This window comes from Mirounga angustirostris, unplaced genomic scaffold (genome assembly GCF_029215605.1).
Source record: "Mirounga angustirostris isolate CCGP_5_RB_7025 unplaced genomic scaffold, mMirAng1.0.hap1 SCAF_6, whole genome shotgun sequence".
In the NCBI taxonomy this organism is placed as follows: Eukaryota; Metazoa; Chordata; class Mammalia; order Carnivora; family Phocidae; genus Mirounga; species Mirounga angustirostris.
The window spans coordinates 41,454,851-41,476,923 of record NW_026991714.1 but is presented as its reverse complement, the minus strand read 5'-3'; the positions used below and the strand labels follow the sequence as shown (position 1 = coordinate 41,476,923).

At 51.8% G+C, this 22,073-nt stretch overlaps 1 protein-coding gene across 2 annotated transcripts in view; it reads right to left on the bottom strand.

Moving 5' to 3' along the window:
- The window catches only part of KIAA1614 (KIAA1614 ortholog), a 40,226-nt gene that overhangs the window by 3,366 nt on the left and 14,787 nt on the right, over nucleotides 1-22,073 (bottom strand). For both annotated transcript variants that reach the window (XM_045877243.3, XM_054507991.2), the window contains 5 exons: nucleotides 16,149-17,707; nucleotides 14,208-14,364; nucleotides 12,381-12,636; nucleotides 2,902-3,029; nucleotides 2,018-2,202 (listed from right to left, as the gene is read on the bottom strand). In XM_045877243.3, the coding sequence (XP_045733199.1) occupies nucleotides 2,018-2,202; nucleotides 2,902-3,029; nucleotides 12,381-12,636; nucleotides 14,208-14,364; nucleotides 16,149-17,707 (2,285 nt within the window). The remainder of the gene's footprint in view (nucleotides 1-2,017; nucleotides 2,203-2,901; nucleotides 3,030-12,380; nucleotides 12,637-14,207; nucleotides 14,365-16,148; nucleotides 17,708-22,073) is intronic.

Sequence of the window (22,073 nt, the reverse complement as noted above, 5' to 3'; positions counted from 1 at the left end):
CAGGAGGAACTAGCACCAGCCATGTTCCGTGGGCCTGGGGATCTCTGCGGGATAGCCGGTGGCCAACGGCGGCGGGAGCAGGGCACCGCCTGGGCAGGACAGGGAAGAGCTCGTACCGACCCAGGTGCGGGGTGCCATGGGGGGCAGGGCAGGGCAGAGCCCAAGGAGCTCTTGGTCATTAGAGACCGCTGCCCACCAGACATCAACTCCACGACTGTCTGCAAAGCGGCCTAGTGGGACTTGGGGGGAAGATGAAGGGCAGAGCACAAGGCCCGGTTGTGTGTGACCTCACGTGGACAGATGGTGCAGATCATGGGCTCCCTGTCGGAGTTCTGTTCCCCAAATACAAATTCTCTTTGTGAAGAGGAAAGGGAAGAAAAGTGCCAGGCACTTCCCCATGTACCTCACTGGACGCTCCTTTTGACTCTTCCAGGCAGGTTTGAGTATCTTCAGTTTAGAGATGAGAGAACTGAGGCTCAGAGAGGGTAAGTGACCTGCTCAGGTCACACAGCCGGCAGAGGCTCTGGAGTACAGACCGTGCCATGTCACCTAACTCTCTGCCCCTCTGGGAGGCCTGCCGCCCCTCACCTGAGGAACAGGGAGGCTAAAGGAAAGGGTGGAGTAGCTAACAGCCCGCTAGCCCTTTATGATGATCAGTATAAGTTCACAAACGCCATCTCCCTGTGAGGACAGACACTGTACCCCCCTGAGGTCCAGAGTGGGGAGAAACTCGGCCTCTTCCTCTCACGCTCAGGTAAAACCATCAGCAAACTGCGTCAAACTGCCTTCAAGTCAAGCTGACTGCAAGCACTTCTCACATCCCCACTGGTTCCCCAACCCAAGCCATCGCCAGCAAGTCTTTCCACCGAAATAGCTTTACAAGGGGTCTCCCTGGTCCACCTTCGACCCGCTAGCGTCTGTTCATGGTCGGGCGGCCAGCCAGGCAGCGGCACCCATTCCAAGTGCATATCAGACAGAGCACATTGGTCCCTGCTCCAAGCCCCTGCCGCCTCCCAGCTCAGGGGGTGGGGAAGCCACCTCCCTCCTGAGCTCAGCGCCCTCTCTCCCCACTGCAGCTCTGTGCAGATCAACCCTGCAGCTCTTCTGACAGCCAAGCTCATTCCCCCCCTCCAGCCTGGGCCTGGACTGCTCTTCCTCCAGACACCTCCGCTCAGAAGAGCTGCCCCACCCGCACTCCTGTCCTCCCACTCTCAGGCCCTCACCCTGCTTTGCTTGGATTCGTGTCTTCATACCCTCTGCTATCTGGCAGCTTATTTGGATAATATATAAAAATGTATACCTTTTTATAGGTACAGCCTATCTCCCTCCCTGGACTGTGGGCTCCTGAGGACAGGATCTTTTTCTGTTCCATTTCCTGCCCTATAGCCGGTATCTAAAACACCTAGTAGGTGCTCCGTGCAAACTCGCTGAAACAATGAACGACGGAACAGAGGTAAGAACTTGCTGCAGTCTGCAAACCTGGCAACAGGCAGATTTTTTTTTCCAGGTTACATGACTTTGACCTAGGAGATCACCGCCCAGGACTGAACCCTGCTCGGCAGAGGGCAGCCAGGGCAGGATCCCCAGAACATCATCCCCTGGAGCCAGCGCTGCGGGAGGGAGCCGGACGCATAGCCAGGCGGGCTCACTGCACGTGGCCAGATAGCAGCCGGAGGAAGGGAACCATTACACGCACCAGCCGCATCAAAGGGCTCCTGAGAACCAGCAAGCACAGCCTCCTCTGGGCGCTCCAGCAAAAAGGCGGCCCGATTCCGATTTCAGGATGTCAGCAGACAACAGAGGGGCAGTGGAGTCGGGCTCGCCATCCCTACCCACTCCAGCAGCCCCACACCTGACACTTTCCAAAGAGCCTTTGAAGGGAGAATTCCAGTCCTTTCGCTACGAGGCTGTCTGAGTCTGGAGCTCCGGGTCTCAGCCAGACTGGAAATGCCCATAGCCAAAAGTGGTCTGCTAAGGCCCCAGGGATATGGAGCCCAGAAAAGGGGAGGGGGCATACCTGAGTCCCGGCGTCCATTCCCGGAGGCCACGCAGAAGCCAAAAGAGCCCTCCGGGGAGCGTTGTAGCTGCAGCTGGGTTGTGCCATCTGGGAACACCTCCACCACGCGGCCCACCGTGCGCGCCTGGCTGGGGGCGCTCACGTCCTCCACACTGAGGGCACGTCGGGGTGAGGCCTTGGTTGGTCTGCCAGGGGACCGGAGACAGAGTGAGTTCAAAGAGGGCTGGGCACCGGGGCTCAATCACTCCCTGCCTTAAAGATGATGGATGCCTCTTGACTGGCTCCAACCAGCAAAAACAACATGCTAGGAACAAGACTGGAGGGTTGTCCCAGCGGTCTGAGGCTCCACAAAGCCTGGTGCAGGACCAGAAGCCCCCTGCTACCCAACCCCCCAACACAGAAACACAGTTTTAAATCTTTGTGGGTGCAGAGCCCGCTCTGAGAATCTAACCAAAGCTATGATATTATATAACATTTCCAGGAGTGAACAGGCCACTTGAGGTGCCTCCATGGAGCCCCAGATAAGAGCAGCTAGCCTAGAGGGTCTCGTCAGCGGGTGGGAGTTCTCTAGACAGGGTCACAGGTCAAGTGCCTCTTTGGGGGCCCCATCTCTGGATCTCTAATCAGATCTTCAGCTGGGCTAAGGAAGCTCTCTGAACATCCCGATTTTAGGATGTCATCAGACAGCAGAAGGATGGAAGACTCAAACCTTCCAACTCTACCCATTCCACCAACTCCACACCTTCTCAGAGCTCAGGTGCGCGGGGCAAAGCACTGAGATGCGGGCTCCAAGACTCCTGTGGCACCTGAGGCAGGACGGAGTTAGGCTTACAGCTCCACCGCCCATGCTGAGCTTACCCCCCACACCACTTGCCAACTCTTACCGGCCAACTGCACTGTGGTCTCCCGGCTCCCCTACCATGTAGAGGCTGGACCGGTCCCCCTTGCCACTCAGCAGAGAATGGAGGTTCTGAAAGGAGGCAGCTTTCCGATGTTGGTGAGATGGTGACACCTGGTGGTGAGGGTTCAATATTGCAGGTGAGAAAAGCCACGGCGTCTGGGGGCTAACCTAACCATGAGCCTGAGGGCTTTTTTTTTTTTTTTTAAGATTTTATTTATTTATTTGACAGAGAGAGAGAGCACAGGTAGGCAGAGAGGCAGACAGTGGGAGAAGCAGGCTCCCTGCAGAGCAGAAAGCCCAACGTGGGGCTCCATCCCAGGACCTTGGGACCATGACCAGGGCTGAAGGCAGACACTCAACCAACTGAGCCACCCAGGTGCCCCAAGCCCGAGGGATTTTTAAGAAAGTAATGATACAAGCTTTTGTCGCTACTTCAAAGTGCCCATCAGGAATCACCATAATTTACTCAAGTAGACAGTCCTATAGAGGTGATCTGAAGGTTCGTTTTTGGCTAAAATAACTTAGCACTAGAATACTAATAATTTCATTGATTAAGAAAATCTAATGTTCTCATTAAGAAATAAGTGAAAGCAAATTAATTACAGAGTAATAAATACGATTTTAGAGTTAAAATATTAAAACTTTGTGATTCTTTAGTATCCCTTTTATGATTGTTTATATTAAAATTTTTTATCTGAGGACTTCCAGGAAAGATGGCTGAGTACAACAATCCCAAGCTCACTTCATCCCATGGATACAATTAGATAACACGCATACCAGTGTAAATAAGCCATAAAACAATCCAAAGCCTGGCAGAACAGACTCTTTACAGCTGAATGTAGAGAAGAGTCCACCTCGAAGAGGGTAGGAGGGGTGGAGATTCACTCGGGAGCTAAATGAATCTGCAGGACCATCAGAGGGAGGGAGGGACACTGGGTGCAGAGAGAGGGGGAGAGGAGAGGACCAGACCCTCACACCAGGCATACCAGGCATGAGGAACCTGCACAGGGAAGATGAATCCTCATAACATTTGGCTTTGAAAACCAGAGAGGCCTAATTTCAGGAGTTCCTAAAGTCAGTGGCGCTTAACAATGGAACTTTAAAAATCAGTAGGCTTGGCTCTGGGAGACCTGGGAAGATGATAAGAAACTGAGTCCCTGCCCTTAAAGAGACTGCACAGCAAAGAGCCCCACTGAGATACAGCATGGAGAAGCAGCAGTTTGAAAAACACCTGGGGTATATGGGAGGGAGACTTTTTACTAATCTCAGAGTCTGTGCTGGAAGGGCAGGGATCTTTGGGAGACTTCTCTAGGAACAAAGGAGCAGGCAGGCACCATTTCCCTCCCCTGCCCCCCAGCCTAGACACATGGACAGCTGGGAGAACCAGCACAGCACCAACACTCTCCACCTAACTTGCTAACAGCACAGCATATCCCCTCGTTCTCTTGTGCACATGCCCCCTCCGATATGCCCTTGGCCAGAGCCCATTCAAAGTGGTGCCATAAGTCTGGCAGTGTGCAAAGCAGCCACGACAGTGACTCCTGCCCTGGGGAGAGGGGAAGATAACCATATATACCAGCCTGAGACTGTGGCCCCAGCAGTCCCACCAACAAAAGCTTCTCACAGGGCAACACAGAGAAAGCGCCCTGTAGTTCAATACTATTGCGTCTCTGGCAAATGCCTGGTCTGACTCAACTCAAGTCTAAGGCAGCCCAGCAGTGGCCCACTAACACTGCAGGGACCAAACACCGCCCACAACAGGCAAAGAGAGCCACTGCAGATGACTGGACTGAAGGCAAAAGCAGCTCAGCCACAAGAGCAGGGCACACGCAACACACAGAGGAGACCCCCCTGAAGCACCAGGTTCTGATGAACAGGGGACACAGCACTGCAGGGCACTACAGGACCTCTTGTTCATAAGGCCACCACTTTCAAGAGCAGGAGACATAGCTGACTTTCCTAACACAAAGAAACAGACATAAAGTTAGTCAAAATGAGGAGACAGAGAAATAAGTCTCAAATGAAAGAACAGGACAAAATCACAGCAAGAGAGCTAAATGAAACAGAGATAAGTAATATGCCTGACAGAGAATTTAAAGTAATGGTCAGGGATGCCTGGGTGGCTCAGATGGTTAAGTGTCTGACTCTCGATTTCAGCTCAGGTCATGATCTCCAGGTTGTGAAATTGAGCCCCACATCAGGCTTCACACTGGGCATGGAGCCTGCTTATAATTCTCTCTCTCCCTCTCCCTCTGTCTCTCCTGTCCCCTTTCTCTCTCCCTCTCCAATAATAATAATAATAATAATAATAATAATAATAATAATAGTAATAAATAAAGTAATGGTCATAAAGATATTCACTGGACTTGAGAAAAGAGTGGAGGACCTGAATGAGACCCTTACCAAAGAGATAGAAAACATAAAAAAGAACTACTCAGAGATAAAGAATTCAATAACTGAAATTAAAAATACACTAGATAGAATAAATAGTAGACTAGAGGAATCAGAAGAATGGGTCTGTGAGCTGGAGGATAGAGTAATGGACAGCAATCAAGCTGAACAGCAGAGAGAAAAATAATAATAATAAATGAAAATAGACTTAGGGAACTCAGTGACACCATCAAGCATAATATAATTCTCATTATAGGGATCCCTGACAGAGAAGAGAGAGAAAAGGAGGCAGAAAACTTTCCGAATCTGGGGAAAGAAACAGAGATTCAGAGCCAGGAGGCACAGAGAACCCGCAACAAAATCAACCCAAAGAAGTCCACACTAAGATACATAGTAACTAAAAAGGTAAAAAGTAGTGATAAAGAGAATTTTAAAAGCAGCAAGAGAAAACGGTTACATACAAGGGAAACCCCCTAAGGCTATCAGCTGATTTTTCAGCAGAAACTTTGCAGGCCAGAAGAGAGGGGCATGATACATTCAAAGTGCTGAAAGGAAAAAACCTGCAGCCAAGAGTACTCTATCCAGCAAGGCTATCATTCAAAATAGAAGGTGAGATAAAGAGTTTCCCAGACAAAAGTTAGAGGAATTCATGACCACTAAGCCAGCCCTACAAAAAATGTTGAAGGGAACTTTTTGAGTGGAAAGGAAAGGCCTTAAGTAAGAGTAAGAAAAGTAGGAAACCCAGAGGCAGTAAAATTAAGTATATCTATAAAAATGAGTCAAGGGATTCACAAGGTAAAAAGATGTAAAGTAGGATACCATATACTTAAAATGTGGAGTAGGGAGGAGAGGAGTAAAGAATGGGTTCAAACTGAAGTGACCATCAACTTAATACAGACTGCTGTATGCAGAAGATGTTATTTATAAACCTAACAGTAACCACAAATCAAGAGCCAGTAATAGATATGCAAAAAACAAAGAGAAAGGAATCCAAGTATATCACTAAAGAAAGCCAGCAAACCAAGAGAGAAAAGAGCAAGAGAAGAAAGGAACAGAAAAGAACTACAAAAACAACCATAAAACAAGTAACAAAATGTCAAGAAGTACATGTGTATCAATAATTACTCTGAATGTAAGTGGACTAACTGCTCCAAATGAAAGACACAGGTCGGTGGAATGGAGAAAAAAGCAAGATCTGCTGCCAACAAGAGACTCATTTCAGACCTAAGGACACATGCAGGTTGAAAGTGAGGGTATGGAGAAACATTTATCATGCAAAAAGATGTGAAAAGAAAGCCGGGGGAGCAATACTTATATTGGACAAAATATACTTTTTTTTTTTTAAGATTTTATTTATTTGACACAGAGCGAGAGATAGAGAGCACAAGCAGGGGGAGCGGCAGGCAGAGGGAGAAGGAGAAGCAGATTCTCCACTGAGGAAGGAGCCCAATACAGGGCTGGATCCCAGGACCCTGGGATCGTGACCTGAGCCGAAGGCAGCTGCTTAACCAACCGAGGCACCCAGGCACCCTTGGACAAAATATACTTTAAAACAAAGACTGTAACAAGAGACAAAGAAGGACACTATATATAATCATTAAGGGGACAATCCAATAAGAAGATATAGCAATTGTAAATATTTATGCACCCAACATGGGAGCACCCACATTCTTAAAGCAGTTAATAACAAACATAAAGGAAGTAATCACTAGTAATACAATAATAGGAGGGGTCTTTAACACCCCACTAACATCAATGGACAGGTCATCCAAACAGGAAATTGACAAAGAAACAGTGGCTTTGAATGACACACTGGACCAGATGGATCTAACAGATATATTCAGAACATCCCACCCTAAAACAGCAGAATATACATTCTTTTCAAGTGCACATGGAACATTATCCAGAAGAGATCACATATTAGGTCACAAACCAAGTCTCAACAAATTCAAAAAGACTGAAGTCATACCATGTATCTTTTCTGACCACAATGTTGTGAAACTAGAAATCAATCACAAGAAAAAATCTGGAAATAGTACAAATACATGAGGTTAAATAACGTGCTACTAAACAATGAATGGGTCAACCAAGAAATCAAAGGGGAGGGGCACCTGGGTGTCTCAGTCAGTTAAACGACCGACTCTTGATTTCAGCTCAGGTCATGATCTCAGGGTCCTGGGATTGAAGCCCACATGGGCTCTGTGATCAGTGAGATGTCTATTTAAGATTCTCTCTCTCCCTCTCCCTCCGCCCCTCTCCCCTCTCTCTCTCTAAAATAAACAAATAATCTTAAAAAAAAAAAAAAAAACAAGGAAAGAAATCAGGGACACCTGGGTAGCTCAGTTGGTTAAGCATCTGCCTTTGGCTCAGGTCATGATCCCAGAGTCTTGGGATTGAGTCCCGCATTGGGCTCCCTGCTCAGAAGGGAGCCTGCTTCTCCCTCTGCCTGCCACTCCCCCTGCTTGTGCTCTTTCTCTCTCTCTGACAAATAAATAGGTAAAATCTTAAAAAAAAAAAAAAAAAAAAAAAACCTTTTAAAATTTTTTAAAAAAAGAAATCAAAGAGGAAATTGAAAAATACATGGAGACAAATGAAAATGAAAACACAATGGTCCAAAATCTTTGGGATGCAGCAAAAGCTGTCCTAAGGGAGAAATTTATAGGAAGACAGGCCTACCTCAAGAAGCCAGAAAAATCTCAAATAAACGACTTAACCTTGTATCTACAGGAGCTAGAAAAAAGAACAAACAAAACCCAAAACCAGTAGAAGGAAGGAAATAATTAATATTAGAGCAGAAATAAATGAAATGGAAACTAAAAAACCAATAAAACAGATCAATGAAACCAGGAGCTGGTTCTTTGAGAAGATCAACAAAACCAATAAACCTTTAAGCCAGACTCACCAAGAAAAAAAGGGGAGGGGGATTCAAATAAAATCAGAAATGAAAGAGGAGAAATAACTGACCCCACAGAAATACAAAGGATTATAAGAGAATAGTATGGAAAACTATATGACAACAAACTGGACAACCTAGAAGAAATAGATAAATTCCTAAAACATATAACCTTCCAAAACGGAATCAGGGAGAAATAGAAAACTTGAACAGACTGATTACCAGCAATTAAATTGAATCAGTAATCAAAAGATTCCCAATAAAAGTCCGGACCAGAGAGCTTTACAGGTGAATCCTACCAAACATTTAAAGAAGAATTAATGCCTATTCTCAAACTAATCCAAAAAATAGAAGAGGAAAAATAGAATTACCCAGCAATTCCACTGCTAGATATTTACCCAGAGGAAATGAAAACACTAATTCAAAAAGAAACACACACCCCTATGTTCACTGTAGCATTATTTACAATAGCCAAATTATGGAAGCAGTCCCCATGTCCATCGACAGATGAATGGATAAATTAGATGTGACATATACACAACAGAATATTACTCAGCTATAAAAAAGAATGAAATCTTGTTATTTGCAACAACATCGATGGATCTAGAGAGTATAATGCTAAGTCAAATCAGTCAGAGAAAGACAAACACCATTATCATTTCATTCACATGTGGAATTTAAGAAACCAAACAAATGGACAAAAAGACAAACCAAAAAACAGACTCTACATTATAGAGAACAAACTGATGGTTTCCAGAGGGAAGGGGGTGGGGGGATGGATGAAGTAGGTGAAGGGGATTAAGAGCACACTTATCTTGATGAGCACTGAGTAATGTATAGAATTGTTGAATTACTATATTGTGCACCTGAAACTAATATAACTCTGTATGTTAACTATACTGGAATTTAAAAGAATTATCTCAGTATGCACCTTAAAACATTGTGCATAAAAAGGTAGACAAGACAAAAATCCCTTAAGGAGTTCACCCACCACTGGGGGTGGGGTTGAACACAGATGAGTTAACAGCCCTAAATACTTGCTGTAAGTGCCAGGCTAAAAGATGGACGTGCAGGGAAGCAGAGAGAGACTCCAGTTTAGGAGGTCTGGGGACACTGCAGAAAATGACACCTGAGCGAGGCTTGAAGCATGAACTTTCCAGGTGAAGACCAGTAAGGGTGCTCCAGGTAGAAGAAACAGCAGGTGCAAGGACATGGAGAGATGACAGAAAGCATATGTTCCGGAACAGGGTTTGGATGGTTAGGCTGCAGACAGGAGATGGGCTGGAGCCAGGGGACAGACCTGGAAGGACCTTATATGGCCTGCTAAGGAGCCACTGGAATGATGTTAATCAGAAGAGAGACAAAAATAGATCTGTGTTCTAGAAACTGACCCAGTGAGGGGGCTATTGTGAGGGTGGGGGAGGTGGAAAAGGAGACAGGCTTTTAAACAAACATGGCACACATTATTTACCACATGCTCTCAAGAAGAAAGGTACATTATCCGGGCGCCTGGGGGGCTCAGTCGGGTAAGCGTCTGCCTTCAGCTCAGGTCATGATCCCAGGATCCTGGGATTGAGCCCCCATATTGGGCTCCCTGCTCAGCAGGGAGCCTGCTTCTCCCGCTCTCTCTGCCCCTCTCACCCCTGCTTGTGCGCTCTCTTTCTCTCTCTCAAATAAATAAATAAAATATATAAAAAAAAAAAAAGAAGAAGAAATAAGGTATATTATCAAGAGGTTTAGAGGGGGCCCTAACCTCGTGTCCAAGTTCAGGAAGGCTTCCTGGGAGAAGTCATGCTTACCTCAGACCTGGAAGACCAGGGGGCATTCCCCAGGGAGAAGAGAGAGAGGAGAGTGTTCCAGATGCGGGGTCAAATGTCAAAAAGCCACAGCCGCCCGGGGACGCGGGAGCCCAGTGTGGTCGGGTGTGGGAACAGGGCCCACGCAGGAGGGCAAAATGAAAAGGAAACCAGGGCGGCACCTGCCCACACGTGGCGACGGGAGAGTCTAAGGCAAGGGGAGCCGGTCTAAAGGAGGGAGCCCCCCATCCGAGGTGTCACGTTCTGGGGGAGACGGATTCTCATTGCATCGTCTTTCGTCAGTCCTTGAGCCGTTCTCTCTGCTGCTCTGTCCTCCCCGCACGTGGTCCCACCCTTGGTTGGCCAGCTTGCTCTCTCTCTTTGCCCACTCACTCGGCTTGCGTCGCCGACAGTCTCTATGCCAGGCTAGCAGCGTCCTTGCCCTTGGGGGGCTTACGGAGCTTGGAGTTCTGACGGTGACCCACCCGGACGCCCGACTCCGACACCCAGGGCCCAAACCTCACTTCCGGGGAAAGGTGACTTCCCAGAGCACAGCATCGCCCTAGGCTTTTCTCCCCAGCTTATGATCACTTGACTTCTGTTTCCTTGCCTTCCATTCATGCATCCAGCAAATAGGTATTGAGCACCGACTGCATACAAGGCACTGCTCCTGGTACAGGACAACCACTGGCCATCTTCACTCGGCCGGCCCTCTCTCCCCTACTTCAGCCTGACCAGTGGAAGCCTCTGTTGGCCCCAACCACATCACCTGCTTTGTTCTGCCCAGGGGCAGGGGGCAGGGAACAAAAGAACAAACTGGAGCCCTGGACACACCTGGGACAGAGAAGGGTTTTCAGAAACCTAGTTGACAGCGCACTGTGGGTTTGCTGTTGGTTTATGAGCTGGACACAGGGAGGGAGATGGCCCGCTAGCTGCCCTGCATTCATTCGCTCCCTCCCTCACTCATTTGTTCATTCACTGTGTCTTAAATATGTATTATATACTAGCCATTGTACTCAGTACGGGTAACCCCCACTTTTCAAACGTTTGCCTTTATGAAAGACCTGTTTTCACTAACCGGAAGAAATTTGGAAGATTTTCACTTTTAGGAAAAAAGGTGAAAAGCAAAACTAGCATTCAGCATTAGTTTTGCCGTCAGGGAGCAGCGGATCCCAGGCAGTGAGCATGGCCCCACCAAGCTCCTTCCCCAGGAAGACGCTCAGCATTTTCACATCAAGGCACTACAGCTTTGAACTGCATCTGTGAGTGTCCGTGCTCTATCTCGATTTATGTGTGCATCCGTCGGCAAGAGGTGTCCTGGGGGATCAGAAAAGCCTGAGAGAAGAGCCCAAAATAGGGGGTCTGGGAGTGTTCAAAAAATTTCCCATATTAACTAATGGTGATTGCTTCTTCAGTTTATGCCATTTTGGCTGATGGAAGTTTTCATAGAAACTCTCTAATTTGGACAGCAGGGGAAGCTGTACTGGGAATATAAAGATCAAGGGGTGTTCCTTCAAAGAATTCACACTCCAGTGAGGGCAGGCAGACAAAAATCCATTAAAATACTATGTGGCAAGTTCCCCAAAGGATGGAAGCACAGGACAGGATGGGAACACAGAGCAGAGGCCCCCCAGCTCAGCCCAAGAAAGGACCAGAAACGGCTCCATGGAGGAGGCAATTCCTGAAAAGTTGAAGGATGAGCAGATGTTAGCAGGGAGAGAAGGTGCGAGAAACATTTCAGGTGAAGGTTCAAAGTCAGTGTGTGGCCTGATGACAGAACAGCAAGGTCAAGGATAACGGATAGGGTGTTGGAAGGAGAGTGATGAGAGATGAAGGCAGATTACAGAAGCCTCTGGCCACATCAGGTGATCTGAACTTTACCCTGCGGGTGATAAGGGGCCAACTGGCGGATGTTCAGCAAGGGGGTAGATAACCAGATCTGCGTATCAGAAGGACCTCCGTGGAAGCCAGGTGGAGAAAGACACGGCAGGGATGCCAGTCAGGAGGCTGCCGCGTTAGTCTGGGTGTGAAGTGATCTGTGCTAGACTAACAGAGTCACTGCGGCCATGCAGAAGGTTCCAGAATGATCAGGCAGTAGCCTCTAGGACTTGGCAGAGGTGGCAGAGTCAAGGGAGAGACAGGAGGAGGAGGAGGAGCTTAGGAAGAGCCCATGATGGGGTAGCTGGGTGGAAGAAAACTGTGGGGTGCTGCCTACCCCTGTGGGGAGCCCGGTCTCGTGGATCAACTGCGGGGAGACCAGTGGCTTCCCTTTCCCCACCTGGGCTCCTCAGGTGGCATCCTCAGTGCTTCCCATCTCCTGTCACCTTCCATTCCAGTGGCACTAGTGCCACTCAGCCCTTGGCCGGGGCCCTTCAGACTCACCAGTTGCAGGGACTGTACCGACGGGGCTTTCTTCACTCTGGGGGTGCTGGCGTGTGACGCCGGGCCAGGCGCAGGGGACTGAAGCTGCTCCACGCTGTAGCTGCGGGCCTTGCCCAGCTTGGGCCTGGCGCTGTGGCCCAGCGCCAGCAAGAGCTTTTTCAGCCCCAGGGTGGAGGCCAGGCTGCTGCTTTTCTTGCTCCTGTCAGAAGGGGCAGTGGAGGGTGGGCCAGGTCCTGCGCCGACCCCTGGGAATGCCCTGAAATGCAAGGGGGTACATGAGCGGGCAGGAGACGGCTGGGGGGCAGGGGCCTGGGCGGACTGCTCCTCAGGGCCCTGGGGGCCCCAGGAGAGCCAGCACCCATTCCTTGTGGAGGACATGACGGCCGGCTACAGAAAGGCTGAGAGGATATCTGCAGGATGCTCTGCTTGGGCAGCTTTTTGGGAGACACGCTCAGACGAGACCCTGGGCCTCACACCCAACTGTGGGCTCACCCACCCATTCATTCCATTCATTCATTCAGGATTTCTTCCGGGCCTCTGTGCCTTCTAGAAACAACAGGGGTCCGTGGTACACAAGACAGACAAGGTCCTTACTCTCAGACTAGTAAACGAAGGAGAAAAACCAACAGCAAGTATTGAGAAATGTCAAGCAGAGGGAGAGGGAGATCAGCTCCCTCCGAGAAGATGGCACCCAGGCTGGGAGCTGAATGGTAAGGAGGAGCCGTCCTGCGAGGCCAGAGGTGAGAACCCCAGGCAGAGGCAGCGGTGGGGCCACAGCTCCAGGGCAGGAAGAGGCTCCGTGTGTTCCAGAGCACGAGGGGGCCCAGCCACCAGCCCTGGGACGGAGCCAGCAAGGCGGGCAGAGAGGCCAGGCAGGTGGGCCGGATTCCACGGAGCACAGAAGCCAAGGTAAGGGGCTCGGATTCTATCCCAAGTGGGAGAAGAAAGCCATTGGGGGTTTTCAGCAGGAGATATGACATTATTTAATGGCATTTTCAAGAATGTACCTTCGGTCGCTGTGCCGAGAAGGAAGTGTAGGAGCGAGAGTGAAGGCAGAGAGTCGCCGGGGCTGTTGGGGTTGTCAGAAAGATGTCATGCAGCTCAGACCAGGAGAAAGGCGAGAGAGGGGGGTGCAGCAGCTGGAGGGGACATGCCAGGGGGTCAGAGAGGCCGGAAGGAAGAAAGTGGGCGTGAGCACCGTGTGGATGGTGGATGGTGCCGGGAAGAGGACCTGGGGAAGCCGTTGGGTCAGGGGCCTCTCAGCCACCCTAGCGGAGAAGTCAGGGGCAACAGGGTGTATGGGCCTGGGGTTCTGGGGAGCACACAGCACCAGAGATGGAGATTTGGCTTTCGGTGTCACCAGGAGTGGGGTGTGGTGCAGGAAAGAACGTCGTGGCCACAGCCCTGGCTCACCAAGGCTTTGGGGACTCGGCGAAGACTCAGACCCTCGGTGCGGAAGGAGAGAATGAATGGAAAGGTGAATGCCAGGCTTGTTTCCTCAGCGTCTGCTTGTTCCCAAGCCCTGAGTCAGAAACAAGCACTCTCAGGCAGCCCCATCCTGGGAGCGCCCTGAGGGTCGGGACTGTCTGGCCAGCTGTGCCCAGAACAGCACCTGGAGCCTGAGGCTTGGGGAATGAGCCAGCATGCGCATCACACGAAAAGTGGCTGGGAAAGGAGTATTAAGGTGCCATGCCCGGAATAGGTCTAGGAACCCTCTAAGGGTTTGGGAGTAGTGAGGCTAGTCATGCCAGGGAGGGGGTCTCTTTCTCTGCCCAGCCTCCCAGCCCCCCACCTCTGGCAGTCAGGGCTCTTGCCCTCATCACTCACCGGGATGACACCTGCCCTCCGGAACTCAACCCTGGCCTCTGCAGGCCTCCCTCTGGTTCCTGGCTGGACTCCGACTCCTCTAAGGCCAGGGAGAGGGTGATGCTCACGGAGCTGACTGCGCCAACAGCTGCTGGGCCAAGAAAGCCCTGGACTCCTCCTGCAATAGCCACAGCCCTCCCGTGTCACTGAGCCATCCCCGCAGGTCATGGTCAGGGGAGGGGACATGCCCAACAACAGAGGCAGGAGAACCAGAGGAAGCTGGAGAGAGGCGGGAGCCCCAGGAGAGCAGTGGAGGCAGTGATGAGACTCCCATACAGCAGGACGGGAATGCGGGGTCTTGTTTACTGCTGTGACCCACCACCCCCAGCACCGCAACTGGTACACAGTCGGTGATTAATAAATGTCTGTACGATGAAGGGGCTGCTGGTGATAAGTCATGTGCCTCCTATAACAAGAGACATAGTTGGGAAAGGGGAACTTTTGCATTCCTGGGATGCAAACCACAGTCTCGTTGGTTGTGATGTCTAAGCGTTAATGACAGGCACCATTTCGGGAGCATGTATGCGGTGCTAGGCAAGGAATTAAACCCTCTACAGAGATGACGTCGTGGGTTCCTAGGAGATAGGCTATAGGCTCTCCTATTTCCCCAGGTTACAGAGGAGGAACCTGGAGTACAGAGGGCTGACATGGTGTGGCCAGGACCTCCTGGCTAATGAGAGGAGGAGTCTGAGGAGGTGAAGGCCAGGCTGCCCAGAAAGGCCAGCAGCTGGTAGAATAGAAGCTCCTCAGGAAGCGGCTAGGGGCAACCAGCAGCCGGCCTAGAGCCCACCCCACGGAAGAAACCACACCTTAGAACCGGGCAGGCAGCAGGCAGCTCAGGGTAATGCCTGCTTTCTTAAGACTCCTGTCAGCAAGGGAGGGAGAGGGGAAATGTCTGTGTCCCCGTGTAGAGCAGAGGGGGCGGCCAACACACCAGGGGAGGGTGCTTGGCATCCACATCTTCAGGAAGGTCAGCCTGGTCTACCAGCTCTCTGCCCTCCTCCACTGTGTTTCCAAGCCCTGGATCTCTCCCAAGCCACCCCAACCCCAGCACTGTCACAGTCATGGACACACTAAGGCAAGGCTATGGGGGGCAGACCTGTTATCTCTGCCTAAGAGTGAACGGCTGAGTTGCTCACCCCAGATCACAGCACCAGGAATCAGAGCCTATGACCGCTGATGCCCGGGATCGGCCCACAATATAAGGATCTCTTCCAACGGCGGAGGTGATGCCCTACACCCGTTTGCAGCCCTTCCTGCTGAAACCTAGGAGCCTGCCCAGGAGGGCTGGGGGTCTGGGAGGGCTCTGCCTGCTGGTCACCGAGTTCTCCAGATAGCACGTCTGCCTGGCCACAGAAGGTCTCAAGGGCAGGACTCCCGCTGAATTCATTCATTTATGCATTCCCCACAGTGCCTGGTATCATGCCTGGCATGTAACAGGTGCTCAATCAGTGTTGAACGAATGGATTAGGGAATGAATGAAATGAAGATGTTGAAGGAAAGGGTCTCAACCATGTGATTATAGGCACTGACTGCTCTAAGCAAATTGTAAATCTACAGCTGTGGCCTCCTTCCTGCTCTGTTGGTAGTGAAACCCCGTTAAAAGTCCAGGCCTCCAGCAGCCAGAGTATGGTGCTTCTGTACACACCTCAGGGTCCCCCGCAGTCAGAGGGCGTCACCCCCTGCCTCCCTGCCTTCTGCCTCCCCTCGCAGGAGGTGGCTAATCTGTATCCAGGCTGACGTTGAGTCTTACACCCAACCCACAGACCCCATAGCTTCCAGAACACCTGCCGCTGCTCTGAAGGGCCCCAAGAAGCTGCCGGGAGGGCGCACAGCTATGTCATCCATTCAGATCAAAGGTAAGGAAGGACTCAGAGCGCCTGGCCTGGGGTCTCTGCTTACCGTGGCTGCAGTTCTCCGGGGGCAGCTCCTGGCTGCAGGGGCCATCCTCCACCTTGGCCTCGAGGCCGGCCCCTTCCCAGGGCTCCTGCAGCCCCAGAGGCAGGCTATTGCTGCAGTTATTGGTGGACAGGGCCAGCTGGGGATGCCTGCCTGCAGGGCCGTAGGGCTGGGTCTGGGCCGGGGAGAGCTCACAGGTCCTGGGAACTACACTTCTTGAGGGAGGCGGAGGTGGGTCCACAGGCTTTCCCTGCTCACCCAGCCTGCGCGGTGCAGCCAGGGCTGCCTTCCTGTGAGACACAGGTGAGGTGGTTTTCCTTGAAGATGGAGGGGTTGGCACCCAGCCTTCGGGGGAGAGGGAAGAGGTCAGCTGCTGGGCCTGGTGCAGGGCAGAGGGCTCTGCGTGACTCTGTTGCAGGGAGGAAGCAGAGACAGTCTCCAGAGACTCATGGCTTCCTCCATCCTGGGCCTGTCTGCCTGGCGCCGAGGACCCCAGCATCATGGAAGAGGCCAGGGGAGAGGCTGTCCTGCTCAGAGCCCGGGAATCCACCGGGTGGACCCAGTGATTTCCCAGCCCTGGGCCAGGCTGCCACTGGGAGCCCAGGGAAGCCCTTTTACATTCCAGGACGGGAGGCTTAGCGAAAGCCTCTTCTCTGGGAACCAGAGTCCCCTCAGGCAGGTGTCCCCTGCCTTCTTTCACCTCGGCTGCACCCTCCACGTGGTCAACCCCCAGCAGGTAGTGCGGGGCTTGAGGGCTTCCGGGCAGCTCCGCCTTCCGGAACCACCTGGGGCCTCCTCGAGGCCTGGAGCCCCGCGGACGGGGGCTGTTGCCTCGGGCCGGCCCCCGAGCCCTACTGGGCTGCGAGGTCCCAGCCTCCTCACTGTCGGTCCTGCAGCTGTCCGAGGTGTCCGTGCTGTCCAGCGCGGAATCCGCCTCCTCGGGGCGCGCCGAGTCTCCGATGTGCGTTTCCCGGATCCATTCCGTGAGGCACCCCGGCTCGGCAGGGAGGAGCCCGAAGGGGGGGCTCGGGCCCCGAGAGCCGAGGGGCTCCGCCGGCACCCCGCCGGCAGCTTCGCGCTCCGGGAGGGCCCTGGCGTCCGGGCCGGCCTTCCCCGGGGCGGGGCGTCGGTCGTGGATGCAGCTGCCGCAGGCTCGGCACTTCCGGGCGCCGCCCCGTGCGGGCGGCGGCGCCGGGCCGCCCCTCCGCTCCGGCCGGCCCACCAGGCGGTAGAGCGGCCCGTGGCCGGCGTCGGTGCGCGCCAAGCCCGCGTTGATGTAGTGGGCCAGCTCGGGCTTGGAGCGCAGCGGGCCCTGGGCCGCCGTCGGCAGCGCGCAGCTCCGCGCCTGGCGCTGGCGCTGCTGCAGCCGCTCCCGGTAGCGGGACTCGGCGTCGCGGGCCGACTCGTCCTCGAAGCGCACGCGGGATGGGGAGGCGCCCCGCTTGGGCCACTGCCCGCTGCTGGACTCCCCGCTGGACGAGTCACTCGTGTTCCCGTTCTGCGGGGTGTCTCTGCTGGCAAAGGGCATCCTCGAGTCCGGGGCTGGGCTTCTCCGGCCGTCTCTGAGGGGGAGACAGGGGGAGACAGGTCACAGGCAGAAGATGGGGAGGCGGGTACCATGGGGTACAGCTCCGTGATGACTACAACTCCAAAGTTACCCGACATCAGGTTCCTGGGGAGTCAGGCAGCAAACCCGAGTAGCTTCCAAGCCCATCTTGATCCTGAAACCCAGCTCTAAACGAAATCAGTAGGAGCTTCCTATTTTGTGTTTCCTTCTGTTGCCTGATTCAAGATGAAACATTATATTGAACAGAGGATGTACCGATGGATAAGAGCAAAATCCTCATAGTGGGGTATGTGCGTGTGTGTATGTGTATGTGTAAGTGTGTGCGCACTTAAGAGGAAGTGAGCCTGGCATTCATGGGCATCTGGTAGGGATGAATTGTTCCAACGATGTATTTGCTATGAAGGTTTAATGGGAAGAATGAATTATAAGTCTCTACAGAGACGGTGCGGGACCTGAAGTCAGGGTTTCTAAGCATTCTTGCTCCCAAAAGTGTCCACTCAGGGTTCCTAATCCTCTTGCTCAGACAAAATTTAGACAGAATGCCACCCATGTTTCTCCTTGGACTCTGCATCTTGTCTGTTCCAGCACCCACTTACCTGCCCTCCTCAGCCCCTCACTCGCACTCTGAAAAGCTGTGAGGACAAGGACTGCGCTAGGAAGAGCCGTCCTGTCACTGGCCTTTGCCCTGGGAGACACTGCTGGTGGGCAAGTCCTGCTCAGCTCAAGAAAACATCTACATAAATCTCACACCAGGGTCCCCTGGAGCCAGGAACCTGAGTTTCCAGGCATTTCCCATCATAGGCTACCTAAGGAAGGACTGTACGTTCCCTTCCTTTTCCCTGCAGCAGCATCCCCATCAGTCTACTGCTCAGTGTTTGGCATTCACACCATTCTTCTCATTTATCGCTTTTCTATCACTCACACTGGACTCCCGCCTCTTACCCAGCCTCCCTGCCTCCTGTCTGCTGGTCCTCCTGGAGCACAGCCTTGTCACACTGTCTCCGAAGGGGGCACAGGATCCAGCTCACAGTCTTTGTGGTAAAAACACAGGCCTTCCACCTTCCTCACTGTTTTCCTTCCCAGCTCTGCCCCCCACCACCCACTTTATAGGACCCCCAGGCTTCCTACACCTCATCCACCTCATGCAGCCCTCTTGCCCCATTTCCTGGAGTCTTTTTTTCTTAACCTGCTGGCGCGAGCCAAGCTACTCATGCTGTTTGACAAAGTCCAAGTATGGGGGACGATCCTGAAAACAGGAGACTCCACAGCTGGCTCCTGCTATTCTCTTTCATTTTATTTATGGCAATCTTTATAATTGTGGGAATATTTCTGAGGTTTCATGATAAAGTGACTGCTCACCTTAGTTACGCTTATCTAAGCAATCATAATGAAACTAATTCCGCAAAGAATTAGTTTCTATAGAACAAAATAACAAAACGGTCACGCTCTGTCTAGCACCCTTCTCTTTGCATATTGTTTTTTAGTTTTAGTGAAAGCCAATAAGCAGAAATCAATAAAGGTCATGTTAATCATTACAAAGGAAAAATGAAAGAAGGCTATGGCTGTAATCCAGAAAATGATCTAAGATTTGGAAAAACAAAAATATCCTAACATATAAATAAAGTTCCTCCGAGACTGTCAGGAGGAGATGCTTGCAACCTGATCCTGTGTCTGTGTCTCCTCATTCGCCGACGCCGTCCTTTCCTATGAGAGACCCACCCCGGCTGGAGCTGGACTCCGGCAACCTGCCTGCATTTGAATCCTGTCTGTTAAAATGTTACCTGTTGTATAGACATCCCATGTGTGATGGCTAATTTTGTGTGTCAGCTCGACTGGTACCACGGTGCCCAGCTACTTGGTGAAACATTCTTCTGGACGTTTTTGTGAAGACATTTTTTGGGTAAGGTTAACATTTAGATGGGTGGACTCTGAATAAGGCTGATTACCCTCCACGATGTGGTCGACCTCATCCAATCCGTGAAGGCCCTAACGGCACAAATACAGCTCTTCCCTGAGCAAGAAGGAATTCTGCCAATAGACCGCCTTTAGATTTGAGTTGCTCCTCTTTCCTGAGTCTGAAGCCTGCCAGCCTACCCTGCAGATTTTGGGCTTACCATGCCATGATCACATGAGTCAAGTCCCTAAAATAAATCTCTCTCTCTCTCTCCATATATATGTATGCACGCGCGCGCATGCACACACACACACACACACACATCCTGTTGGTTCTTCCTCTGAAGAAACCTGACTAATGCATCATGACAATATCTCCTCCTCTGAACACCTGTACCTCTCATTTGTCAGCACAGACTCACAGGATGTTAGTGCTGGAAGGCACGGCCATGACCACATGGTCCCTCCTCCTCCCTCGAAAGGAGAGGCCACAAAAGCCCAGCTCCCGGGCTGACCGGCACCTGAGCAGCTGCACAAGCAAGCTGTGGATATTTTTTTCTCCCTCAGATGGAACCACAAAAATAGAACTAGACACTGATCATGCTGGTGGTCTAGTCTTACCTGGAGACAGGAGCCCGGATTTTGGAGACCTGCGGCTTCTTTCCAATTGCCCAGAAGTGTGCCCATATATGCAAGGATCTATACTGGTATACTTCATGCGTCCTCAAAGTGTCTTCGAAGCCTTCCCTAACCTTACCTTCTCCCTCCCCACCGCCCCCCATCTCCCCAAACGGAGAAGTAAACTCTTCTCCGATAGCATACTGAACAGAGCACAGTTTGCTCAGGGGCCTGGACACACCAGCTTATTATAATGAAATGCATGTTGGTGATTAGTGGGTTTACTAATCCTTTCTCTAACTGGATGCTTCAGTGATTCTGGAAGAAGGATGCCAATGCTTTCAAAAAGGCTGCCCTCATGCGAGTTCCTCCTTCACCCGCTCCTTCACCAAGCTACCCAACTGAAGGACAAATATGGTATACAGTTGAAAGGAAAGGAGTTCAGATAACAGCAGGAAGAAACCATACATGCTTCACAGTTACTCTTCAAGCATGCCAGCCAGCGGGGGGAGCGGCCTATACAGAGACATAGCATTTACTGGACTGGGCAGGCTGCCCTTCCCAGCTCTACTTTCTGTATAAGTAAAAGGCATTGCCTATCTGGCTCAGGTGAACACGACCTGTGCCCTGGGGGAGTCACTGGCCATCCCTAACCATCCCCTGCCTCTGGGCCTTGACAGCAAAGCCACTGACTAGCCTCATAGTCCTGATGGATCGGAACGGTCTGGATTGCTGAGGGTGTGGAATATGATGTATAAAGCTAGTCTTTGGAATCAGGGGGCGGTCTGAGAGGTCAGAGTGAAATTCTTCAGGACTGATTCTCTGCCACCCCCACGGGAACCAGCTATGGCTGACAGCTTAAGGCCCTCCCTCCCCCATGCCACGGCAGACAGACTACCAGCTCAAACCTTGGACCCCAGGCCTCTTGCTGTCATGTTCTGCCCTCCCGGTATTAGGAACACCAACCTCGGTGTGCCTGTCCCCCAAACGGCAAGAGCCTGTGTTTCCAGGAGCTGCTGGATTTCTACATTGGTTTGCTGCCAGAAAATGCAGCTCCATCTACCTCTTCCCCTCCTAGAAAAGCCTGTCCGTCTGGGCCTGCCCCAGCCACCTCCAGCCAGACTGAGGCTAGAGAAGGCCTTCTGGAGACTGCTCTGCCTGCCCCCACTCTTCCATCCATCTTCTACCGAGCTGCTCTTTGGAAGGAGGGATGCCTCTGGGCTGAGGGCAGGGGAGGGTGCGGGGGCGCTCCTGCATCCAACTCAGGCCTGGGGCCCGTGCGGCATCTCCCTGTGAACTCAGCATGGCTCTCCAGGGTGCTCTGACAAGCATAACCTTTAGAAGCATCTGCAGCAAGCCATCTGGTGTTGATTTTTCAGCTACACCCTCTGAGGATTCACCAGTGCTGCCAAGTCGAAGTAATTCTTTCTGGACACAGCAGCTGCTAAAGTGGGTCACCTTGCCTTTCTATAGCATTTCAATGGCCAGGGGACAGCCTGACAAAAGGGAACGTACTTTAAGGTCAGTGACTGGCGTTGTTATGAGCTGCTCGTGGAATCTGGGGCACAGGAGGTGTCCAGGAGGACCTTTACGCAGTCACGTCTGTTTCACAAATCATCCTCTTGACTATTTTGCGGCTACGAAACCCAGCCTAAGGATCTATAGAAAGTGGAACGGAGGGCTCTGTGTAACTCTGAGGCTCTGGGGGCCATATACATGCAGAGAATAATAGTTCGGATGCTCCAAAGAAGCCATGCCCATTCCTAACTAGCGCCCTCCAAGCGGAGGGAGACAAGGCACAGATGGAGCAATAAAAGGGTAGCCTGTTGGGCACCGCTTGCCAGGATTTA